Source organism: Zeugodacus cucurbitae, chromosome 4, assembly GCF_028554725.1.
Source record: "Zeugodacus cucurbitae isolate PBARC_wt_2022May chromosome 4, idZeuCucr1.2, whole genome shotgun sequence".
Classification (NCBI taxonomy): Eukaryota; Metazoa; Arthropoda; class Insecta; order Diptera; family Tephritidae; genus Zeugodacus; species Zeugodacus cucurbitae.
Window position 1 is genome coordinate 51,823,949 of NC_071669.1, and position 11,741 is coordinate 51,835,689.

Genomic DNA, 11,741 nt, shown 5'->3' on the forward strand with positions numbered 1-11,741 from the left:
AATCCGTCAGAACCCTTTCCCTCTCGCTAGTTTTATACAAAATGATATGCATTTCTTGGAATATCGCTAAGAAGTATAACTTCTTCCGCGCGTAGGGACAAACTGACTGGAGTCTTAATTTAAAGCCTGGCACGATTTTTTCCGTGCTGTTTGGGGGGCGGTTTGATATCTTCCGATGGATCGTCTGTTCAAATTATGTTCGAGACTAAAACGAAAATTAAAAAAAATGGTAATTCCAATAGCGCTTATATAAAAACTCATTTTCCAATTCGGTGTATTATCAAGAAATCTTCTTAAGGTATCAAATAAAGTCCAAAAATAGTAGGAGAATTTCGCTTTAATTATAAGTAAAATTTTATTATTAATTTTGTCCGATACTTAAATTCCGGTTAGAACTTTGACAGAATGTACTCACGCAAATGTACGAAAATAAAGTTGTATTCCTTTGCAAGCGTGTCGTTTTCTGTTTTATTAAGCGGAACTATGATCGCTTAACTTTTTACTGAGTTTCCTTTGTTAATACAGTTGGTATTATTGCATTTCATCTTATGTGCTGTTTTCTTTTACGACTCGGCTGCAGAGTAATGCAACTTTTATTGCATGTATGTGGATATGTATACATGTGCATATACTTGTAGATGTTCAAAAAGTTCCTGGACTTTTGCATTATTCGTATAAGTATGGCAAAGACCACTGGGAGTACAATTACTCGTGTAGTATTATGATAAATACATGTATATAGTTTTCACACGGAGGGAGTATCTTTGCGAGAAGTTGATAATTGTGAGCTTGTGAACTTTAATGGTGAAACAGTTATTATTTTTTAGTAAAAAATACAAAATTTTCGAAATATGTAAATTTGAAATAAATTACATTAAAATGAGATTTTAATTTTTATTCGACAAAAATACAAATTTTTTATGGGAAAATTAACAAACTGGAGACATTTTTTTATTTATTTATTTAATTAAAAAATAAAAGTCAAATAATCACATTATTTTCGGAACTTTCACTATTTTATTTCCTTTAGTATATTAATCCTTTGATAACCTTGTTCTGAGACTTTGCTCTTCAATCAGGAGAAATTTTAAGTATTCTCTAAATCAAGGTAAATCCAGTAACTTCTTGAACATACTATTGTACATCTGTACATTCAAACATATATACATATATAGTCACAAAAATACTCAATACTCAAGTAGAAACTACTTGCTGCACACAGTTAACGGCGGTATTAGACCATACACCAAAACCCACCATCGTAGCAGACGTCGCATCAAACATATCCAATAGCAAGCCCAACAAAAGTTTTAACTTTGAACTTGAAGTACAACTAACCGTAAAAGTTTTAAATTAGAGACAGAAAATAAAAGAAAAAATACTAATGAACTACATTAATTTTAAACCATTGCAGATTCCTTTATAAAGTAGTTCAAGAACTTTAACATATCCAAACTCGTATGTACTCGTATGTCGGTATATAACGAGGGCAAGTTGTATTGTATTTGTTGCAAGAAAATCAAAATTACATATAAACACTAAATAAATATTTTAAATATTTTCTATATACCTCTCTAACCACTTACTTTAAGTGGAAATTCATTTGTGCAAGCTAAATCATATGTGAAGAGAGTAATGTATTAAGTAGTAAGGAGGCACATTAAGTATGTGACAGTTGGGGAGCAAAAATATATTTTGTTTTTGCTTTTGGTACCTAGAGTCTCGAAAATTTACAAAAGAATATAATTGTTTTTTTTTTTTTTTTTATTTTAGTCCATAGAGTTTCCAAATTTTTCATAACGTTATATTATAAATTAATTAAAATTAAAACAAAAATTAAAATTGCAACTCTGCTGCTACTAAACTCATTCGTTTGCCTTGAGTGAAACTAATTTTAGTATTTTATCGTGTTTCAACTATCAAATTATTATTATTATTTTTTTTTTGTAACGAACAAAATTCGTAATTGCTCAATTTTGCTCACTCATGTGCGCCACATTGTTGCTCAACACTCAAAACACTCGTGAAATTGCTCATAACGCTCACGTACGGTTCATGGGTGAGCACTAACGGATTTTGTACTCATTGTAAACTATGGAAAACTATCTTTTTTATTCAAAAATTAAAAAGACTTACTATTTTAATAAATTTACGAAATTAATTAATTTTTAAGAAAATAAAAACTTTGAGATTTTAATATTTAAACTAAAGAAGCTTGCTTATGTGCTGTTTATGAAAGTTATACTAATTTTATTTAGCTTAATACTAATACTGTTCTAGACTTGAAAACAAATTTGGCATTCTTGTATGCATGTTTACGCACACATACCTACACACATATTCATTATAAAAAATATCAATTATAGACTAATATTTATTAGTATGATCCTGTAAATATATGTATGTATATGTAGCCCTACAAAATATAGTAAATGGTGTGTAGACATGCATATACGAGTGTGTAATTTGTACATGAATAACTGTGAAATCTTTATAAGAACAATAAACAATTTATTAAATAATTAATATTTATTAAATATTGTTAGTGTGTGAAATAATAAACAAAAAAAAAAAGAAAACAAGAAAAAATCTAGTGGTAGCATAAATATAAATTTAAATGAAATTAATGTTTTATTTCAATAATTAAATTACTAATACTAATATACATATATATAAATGCCATTTACTCGTACAGTATTTATTAGAGAATTAGTCAAATATGGCAACTACATAAAAAATTATTATATTTACATAAAAAACTAACTAACTAAACTACATACATACATACATATGTACTCGTATTTGTACTTGAAAAAAAATATGCAAAAAATGACATAAATAACATAACGGCATAAATAAAATAAATAATATTTACCTTAAAGTGAAATTGTAAAAGCAACACACACACACATATACAATATAAAGAAATACTCAGAATTTGAATACGCTGTGGTTACTAATAAATTATTTGGTGGATGTATGCGTACAATGGGCAAATTTTGCCAAAAAATGCTTTTTTAACAAAAATAAAAATAAATAAATAAAATGAAGTAAAATACATAAATAAATAATGCTAATAATATGTAGTAGTGAGGAAACTGTTTTTTCGTGCAAATCTTTTTGAGAAATCATTGAAATATTTACAATATTAAAGAGGAAACATTTAAAAAAAATCATAAACAACAAAGAACTCTATAATAAATTAAATCTGTATATTCACGAAATATCTAATATTCTCTGTATTTTTAGTAAACAAAATGGTAAATGATAAATATATAGACAACAATTATTTCCAAAAAATTTATGTGTAAAATTTATTTGGTGTTGGTAGTGTGTTTTCTATGATAGATAGGCATAGATCTTTTCTTTTATAAATAAAGTTAAAAAAGTAAAATTTTGTTGAAAGGGCCATATTTAGATGTAATTTTTTTGGGAAAGTAGGCCTCCTACTAAAGATATATCAGCCAAACTTTCGAGAATCATTTCCTTTAGCCGCTGGCTTATTTGGTTTAAAAATAGAAAAAATCGCATTATCTTAGAAACTAATCGACCAATGGGGTTCGAATAATTTCCTTGGCATCCCGATAGCATAGTTTTAAAATGGGAGAAATCGATTCACAACCACGCCAACTTTCCATATACCACTATTTAGAAGCCCATCTGATTCGTTCACTTAGCAATCTATAAATGAAGCATCGGTGAAGATATCGAAACAAAACTTTGCCGAAATACTGTATTTCTAGTGTCATAAGTCATAACCCTTATAAAAATTGCCGAAATCAGATTTTAAGTTTTGAAGGCCCCATATTTCGAATATGAGGACCTCAAGGCTTTTGGCTAATTTTTTATTGAAAATATCGGTAAATCTCTCAGATAATCTAAATAATATAAAGGAGATTTGCTCCTTCAACTAGTGTGTCTCTGTGCCAAAATTGGGCAAAATTTGGTCAATACTTCCTGCACCCCCCATATACCTAATATATGGATTTTCAAACTTACGGTGGGCTTTCTTCCGCATATACCGGTGAATATGTCAGATATTATAGCAATATTAAGTGAGAGTATTAGACATAACCGAGTAGTAAAAATTATTGAAATCGGTCCAGGAATCACTTCAGCCCCATATATAATCTATAACGATTTTCGTTATTCTAGTGGATTTTATGCCAAATATGTGACTTAAATTGTATATTATCTTAATAAAATTACATAAAATTGCAAGAGTAAATAATGTTCGATTACATCTGAACTTAGCCCTTACTTACTTGTTCATTTTATATAACCCTATCGAAAATCGTATAGTTCGTTTTGTCTAAAACAAAGCAGATTTCCTATTATATTAAATATGCATTTGATGTTTATATTGACATTTTCAGCAAAAATGCGACTACATATACTAGTAACGGACATATGTTTCTAGTGATACATCCAAATTTCATCAAAATGGTGGTGTACTAGTATTATAGTACCCATGTTGTGAAGCTTTGTTTAAATTCCAAGTGCTATAGTTTAACACCTTAAGCCAACGAAGACTGTCCAGGTTATAGGAAATAAGGATAGACTAGTAAAAGCAATTACCATTGGTGATCGGATAGTTGGAGCTTTTATGTTTCAATCACCCTCCTGGATTGCAATAAGTTATAGCTTGCATATTTATACTCTCGCAACAAAAGTTGCTAAAGAGAGTATTATAGTTTTGTTCACATAACGGTTGTTTGTAACACCCAAAACTAAACGAGTTAGATATTGGGTTATATATACCAAAGATCAGGGTGAAGAGTGGAGTTCAAATCCGAATGTGTGTCTGTCCGTCCGTCCGTCCGTCTGTGCAAGCTGTAACTTGAGTAAAAATTAAGATATCTTGATGAAACTTGGCACACTAATTTCTTGGCACCATAGGAAGGTTGCTTTCGAAAATGAGAAAAATCGGACCACTGCCACGCCCACAAAATGGTGAAAACCGAAAACACATAAAGTGCTATAACTAAGCCATAAATAAAGCTATGGAAATAAAATTTGGTATGAAGGATCGTACTATGAAGGGGCATATTTGGATGGATTTTGGGGGAAGTCGGCGTGGCCCCGCCCCCTACTAAATTTTTTATTCATATCTCGCAAACCAATAGAGCTATATAAACCAAACTTTCTGCAGTCGACTTTTTTACCACTTCCTAATACAATCCAAACCAAACTTTCTGCAGTCGACTTTTTTACCACTTCCTAATACAATCCAAAAATGAAAGAAATCGGATAATAACCACGTCCACCTCCCATACAAAAGTTAGGTTGAAAATTACTATAAGTGCGTTAACTCACTAACGAAAATGTTGTGAAAATAGGCCAAATCGCTTCACAACCATGCCCACTTCCTATATACCAGAACTTTGAAGACAATCGGTGATATCGGTGCAGAGCTTTGCATAAATACTATGTTAATAGTGTGGCAGCCCCATTCTAAAAATCGCCGAAATCGGACCATAGGTTTTTAAGGCCCCATATATCGAACACGAGGACCTCGGTGCTTCTAACCTAATATTATGGTTTCCAACTTTCAATGGACTTTATACAACATACATATATGACGAATATGTGGTCAAATTGTGTATTATATAATATAAATAAAGTTAAATAAATAAATTACGAGAGTATAAAATGTTCGGTTACACCCGAACTTAGCCCTTCCTTACTTCTTTTATCTACTATTAGATCAATTATGTACTCTATTTCTGGTTGACTCTTTTATTTTCGGTCTCGTATGTGAAAATTTGCAGTCCTTCGGTCCAGCATTGAACTGTTTTCATAAAAATTAATGAAGTAAAAACTCATTTCAGATATTCCAAAATCGTGCGTAACTTACAGAGTAACTTAATATTTTATATCCCAAGCTTTGGTTAGTTACAGAATTCGCGCTCTCTTCTCTTTTGCACACTTTATGGCAAAGAACGCTTCATTTACTTCATAAAAAACCGTTTCAGTCAGTAATATTGCACTAGCAGTTAATATGAAATATTTCCAATCGACTACACATAGAGAAAATTTATTTGTAGCATTTTTAACGTACGATTTTCTTGCTTAAAAAAACTAGAAATCTTTTATAAAAATAATTCGCGATTATATTTACTACGAGTTTACTGCATCTCTACACACAAGTTAATCACAATGTTTAGTATTTTACGTTCCAAATCGTTCGGCAATGTTGCCCAAACTATAAAACGCATATTACCGCAACTCCGTACGTACACCTCGCCAATGGTAAACCAGACACTTCAGTTGCAACAAACCGAGATATGTGCGGATCCACCTACACGTGGCCTAATATTGGGTGTCTATGCCGATGAGGAGAATAAATACGATACAGGTATTTTAACACCGTCTGCCTGGCGATATAATGTGCAAAAAACTGGCGGCCGTATGTTGGATGTACTGCGCAGATCGGGTCCAATGCCGAAGCGTGGCGAAACACGTATCTTATTTGCAATCGAACAAGAAAAGATACCCTACTACTCAGCCGTGGCCATTGTGGGTTTAGGTAAGGAATGTTTGGGCTATAACTCATACGAAGTGATTGACGAACAAAAGGAGGCGATACGTAGATCTGTGGCAAATGCTTGCATGGAGTTGGCTTACCTGGACACATACAGCATTGAAGTTGAAAATTTGGGTCACGCTGAATCGGCTGCAGAGGGCGCTGCACTGGGCATATGGGCGTATCAGGAATTAAAGGATCCCAAGAATCGCATTAGCATACCCACCATAGATTTATACACGCACAAAGATGAGATTTGTGATATTGAAGGTTGGCGCATTGGTTTGCAAAAGGCGGCAGCACAAAATCTAACCAGACAACTGCAGGAAATGCCTTCTAATATGCTTACACCCACTGCTTTTGCACAGACGGTTGTCGAAGTCCTATGCAAGTCGGGCGTGAATGTCGAAGTGAAGGTGGAAGGTTGGGCGGTGTCACAGTCAATGCATTCGTTCCTATCGGTGGGTAAGGCCTCCTGTGAACCACCGATTTTTCTCGAGCTGAGCTACTATGGAACTTCATCCGAGGAGCGTCCAATAGTTTTGGTGGGACAAGGCATCACCTATGACAGCGGCGGTCTTTGTTTAAAGGAGCTGCAGGAATTAGTGCATATGCGGGGTGACATGACTGGTGCTGCAGTGGTTGTGGCTGCATGTAGAGCCATTGCCGGTTTACGTTTACCGGTAAGCAACGCATGCGATCTAAACTGATTGTGTACTCTATATACATATATTGTAATTCTGATAATACTAGGTGAATATACGAGGTTTGATACCACTGTGTGAAAATGTAATTGGTTGCAATTCCTTCCGACCCGGCGATTGCACTAAAACAATGAATGGAAAATACATCGAAATTCAAGGTACAAATCATGAGGACGTGTTGGTGCTGGCCGATGCTCTCTTGTACGCGCAAAACTTTTGTCCCAAGTTCATTGTGGACATAGGTACGACTTCGGGAATGATGCGTAACGCGCTGGATGAAGCTGCCTGTGGCATCTTCACTAACTCGGAAATTCTTTGGCAGCAAATCAAACATGCCAGCATGCATACTGGTGACAGGGTGTGGCGTTTCCCCTTATGGGATTACTATACGAGGAATGTAACAGTTGGTGGAGCGACCGATGTGCAAAATTATGGAATTGCACGTGGTGGACGTCCATGTAAAGCGGCTGCATTCTTAAGAGAGTTTGTACCATGTGGACAATGGATACATATTGTAAGTGTTTATGGAAGTTTCTCAATTTGTTTTTATTGATACAGATATCTCTTTCTAAACTTTAGGATGCCACTAACGTCATGGTAACCAATGGTAAAATGTTTGAGTATTTACGCAAGGGTATGGCTGGCAGACCAACACGCACATTGATTGAATTTATAGCACAGACCATATGCAAAGATACAGCGCCAAAATTGAAGCAAAAAAAGTAGGTGATCGTGAGACTACGGAAGCGCGTCAAGCTTTCTGAGCTACGTCGTTTCGTTAAACAATGCTACTTCTGTCACAGACTTAGCCATCTAATACCATTATCATATAATTATATTCAAAGAACACAATTTTGTTATAAAAATGGTAACATACATTCTAATACGATATGTATTTTAAAACATAAACTGGTCTTGTTTTTTACTTATATTAGAAAAAGGAGTATAGAGATTTGGAATTCATTGTGACTCTCCTTACGAATGCTGAACATTTCAGCTATAAGTATGTTAGAAACCTTTGTAGATTAAGCTTCAGTGAGTCAGACCTTTTGTTTTTTTTTCTACGGAAATAAGTCCCGCATTGAGTATAGAATGATATCGGTATTTTAGTTGATCCGTTAGTATAATAGCTCAAAGGCCTCATTTGAAACAATCTCTCAAATTCTCTCAATTCTCAAACACTCTAATCAACAATAGAAGAGCTTTGCAGTGGCCTCTTACACCTAAATGTAGAAGGAGTCGTAAATGTTAGAGATCACCAAGTTGTTATTGGAAAGATGGAGCGAGGATGCAGTGATACTTGATGTAAAGAAAGACTACATTCAAATGAAGTTGATCTTTCAATACTTTTAAGTAACATAAGGTTTGTGAAATGTTTAGAGATTGCAATAAAAATTTATAACAAAAATAGTTAATCGGAAGAGAGATCAAGCTTTTGTAGGATTTCGAGTAATTATGTCATTAATAATTTATGTATATGAGATAAGCTCTTTAAAGACAAATTAATAGTGTGAAATCGGTACATTTGTAATATGGTGTCTCTGAAGAGATATGGACCTAGATAGATGGAAATCTTCTCAGCCCACGGTATATTAAGTGATGAAATATCCGGTATATAGGCCTTTGTATAATTATGGACCGATGTCTTCCCTATAAGTGAAAGTTTGTCACAAATACTATTTGAACAAATCTCGCATGCTGACCGATTTTTAATAGTCAAGATTAAACGAACCTGGATATTTGTACATTAGAGCCAAATTATCCCCAATCCTTCTTATCATTTTGATATATACAAGGTGTGGACTTTGTGTGGACTAAATTAGTATATCCTTGAACATTTCTAAAAATGCTAGAACAAATTTACTTCTGTCATTGTAATAATATTCCGATAGTAGCAAGGAAGTGATGGAACAAACCCCAAAACATCCAGTTCTATGATACTGGAGTTGAGCCCTAATTGATCCGTTCGAAGGCTGTTTGGACCAGTAAGAAGTAGAAGTAGTAATAAGGGACATGATACGGACCATTCTTCATACTTCGGACGCGACGTGCACACTTTATGCCTACAAACGATTCATTGAGTATATTACAAATGTACCTCTTTTCGAATCGATGCAAAACTTTACTAGCCAGTAACTCGAAATATTTCCAATCGACTATACATAGAGAAAATTTATTTGTAGAATTTTTTAAAATAAAATTTTCTTGCTTAAAAATATATGTAAATCTATTTAATAAAAATATTCGCGATTATTTTTAATAGGATTTTTTTTTATCTGTATACTCAAGCCGATCACAATGTTTGGTCTATTGCGTCCCAAATCATTCGGCAATGTTTTTAAATCCGTTACCCGCATACTGCCGCAACTACGTACGTACGTCTCGCCGGCTATAAATCAATTGTTGCAATTGCAACAAACCGAAATATGCGCTGATCCACCGTCACGTGGTTTGGTGCTTGGCGTATATGCCGACGAGGACGACAAGACAGATGCGGGTGTCTTGACACCGTCTGCCTGGCGGTATAATGTACAAAAGACAGCGGGCCGTTTGTTGGAGGTATTGCGCATGTCGGGTCCAATGCCGAAACGTGGTGAAGCGCGTATCTTATTCGCTGTTGAACCGGAAAAAGTACCCTACTACTCAGCCGTGGCCGTTGTTGGTTTAGGTAAGGAGTGTTTGGGTTATAACTCGTATGAGGTGCTTGACGAACAAAAGGAGGCGATACGTCGATCTGTGGCAAGAGCATGTATGGAGTTGGCGTTTCTTGACACCGCAAAAATTGAGATTGAGAACTGTGGTCATGCCGAATCGGCTGCCGAGGGTGCTGCACTTGGCATATGGGCCTATCAAGAGCTAAAGGAAATAAAACGTCGCATAATGGTACCGGCAATAGATTTATATACACACAAGGATGAGTTATGTGATATTGAAGGTTGGCGAATCGGTCTGCAAAAGGCGGCTGCACAAAATCTAACACGTCAGTTACAAGAAATGCCTTCAAACTTGCTCACACCCACCGCATTTGCACAAACGGTTGTCGAGGTTCTATGTAAGTCCGGTGTAAATGTCGAAGTAAAAGTGGAAGGCTGGGCAGAATCTCAGTCGATGCACGCTTTCTTAGCCGTTGGAAAGGCCTCCTGTGAACCACCAATTTTTCTAGAGCTAAGCTACTATGGAACATCTGCTGAAGAGCGTCCAATAGTTTTGGTAGGACAAGGCATCACCTACGATTGTGGTGGTCTCTGCTTAAAGAGGCTACAGGAATTAGTGCATATGCGTGGCGACATGACTGGCGCTGCAGTGGTTGTGGCTGCATGTAGAGCCATTGCGGGCTTACGTTTGCCGGTAAGCAAAAAATTTTGAAAAAAAAGACTTAATGTTTGTTTGATGGATAAAGTTTGTCACTTGTTACTTTTAATAGGTGAACATACGAGGTCTGATACCACTTTGTGAAAATGTTATGGGCTGCAATTCCTTCCGACCCGGTGATGTTACCAAGGCTATGAATGGCAAAAGTATTGAAGTTCAGGGTACAGATCATGAGGACGTGCTGGTGCTGGCCGATGCGCTCTTGTATGCGCAAAACTTTTGTCCCAAGTTCATTGTGGACATAGGTACTACTTCGGGAATGATGCGTAACGCGCTCGATGAAGCCGCCAGCGGTATCTTCACGAATTCAGAAATACTTTGGCAGCAAATCAAACATGCCAGCATGCATACCGGTGACCGAGTGTGGCGTTTCCCCTTATGGAATTTCTATACCAAACAAGTAACGGCAGGTGCAGCGAGCGATGTGCAAAATTACGGTGAAGGACGTGGTGGGCGTCCATGCAAAGCTGCTGCTTTCTTGAGAGAGTTTGTACCTTGTGGACAATGGATGCATATTGTAAGCGCTTATAATGATGTCCTAAGCTTTATTTGTTATAACTCCTTAACTTTTAGGATGCCACTAACGTCATGGTGACCAATGGTAAAGCTTTCGAGTATATACGCAAAGGTATGGCTGGCAGACCAACACGCACTTTAATAGAGTTCATAGCACAGACCATATGCAAAGATACAGCGCCAAAATTGAATATCAAAAAGTAGATGACAACGCGACTAAGCAGTGAAAACGGGCTGAGAACGGATGAATGATGTATTTTTTTTTCGAAAAATTGATGTGTGTATTGTATCGCGTATTCGTACCGTAATTCGTAATTCGTAAATAGCAAATGCAAATTAACTGTTCAAATATGTCTGCTAATAATAACTTTTAGTGAATAAATATAGGGCAGGGTCCCAGAATATATTTTGTATAAAAGATATTGAACAATGGAGTGTTTTTATTAATTTTTTTATACTCTCGCAACAAAGTTGCTACGAGAGTATTATAGTTTTGCTCACATAACGGTTGGTTGTAAGTCGTAAAATGAAATGAGTTAGATATAGGGTTACCATAAGAAGGTTAATTTCGAAGATGGGCGTAATCGGACCACTGCCACGCCCACAAAATGGCAATAGCCGAA

General features: G+C 35.4%; 2 protein-coding genes across 2 annotated transcripts; both read left to right on the forward strand.

Moving 5' to 3' along the window:
- Positions 1 to 6,005: 6,005 nt before the first annotated feature.
- On the forward strand, positions 6,006 to 8,139 carry Lap3_0 (cytosol aminopeptidase). Its single transcript, XM_011181335.3, has 3 exons — positions 6,006 to 7,209; positions 7,280 to 7,744; positions 7,810 to 8,139. Exons 1-3 carry the CDS (start codon positions 6,160 to 6,162, stop codon positions 7,954 to 7,956), a joined length of 1,662 nt encoding a protein of 553 aa, XP_011179637.1. The 5' UTR covers positions 6,006 to 6,159; the 3' UTR covers positions 7,957 to 8,139.
- A 1,235-nt stretch (positions 8,140 to 9,374) lies between these two features.
- Positions 9,375 to 11,548, forward strand: Lap3_1 (cytosol aminopeptidase). The gene is made up of 3 exons (XM_011181336.3): positions 9,375 to 10,578; positions 10,655 to 11,119; positions 11,176 to 11,548. The coding sequence occupies exons 1-3, from the start codon at positions 9,529 to 9,531 to the stop codon at positions 11,320 to 11,322; spliced, it is 1,662 nt and encodes a 553-aa protein (XP_011179638.1). The 5' UTR covers positions 9,375 to 9,528; the 3' UTR covers positions 11,323 to 11,548.
- Positions 11,549 to 11,741: the final 193 nt, after the last annotated feature.

Coding starts and splice junctions, on each gene's coding strand:
- Lap3_0 (XM_011181335.3), top strand. CDS start 6,160: ATGTTTAGTATTTTACGTTCCAAATCGTTCGGCAATGTTGCCCAAACT. Junction 7,210..7,279: donor TTGCCGGTTTACGTTTACCG/GTAAGCAACGCA, acceptor TGATAATACTAG/GTGAATATACGAGGTTTGAT. Junction 7,745..7,809: donor GTGGACAATGGATACATATT/GTAAGTGTTTAT, acceptor TCTAAACTTTAG/GATGCCACTAACGTCATGGT.
- Lap3_1 (XM_011181336.3), top strand. CDS start 9,529: ATGTTTGGTCTATTGCGTCCCAAATCATTCGGCAATGTTTTTAAATCC. Junction 10,579..10,654: donor TTGCGGGCTTACGTTTGCCG/GTAAGCAAAAAA, acceptor TACTTTTAATAG/GTGAACATACGAGGTCTGAT. Junction 11,120..11,175: donor GTGGACAATGGATGCATATT/GTAAGCGCTTAT, acceptor CTTAACTTTTAG/GATGCCACTAACGTCATGGT.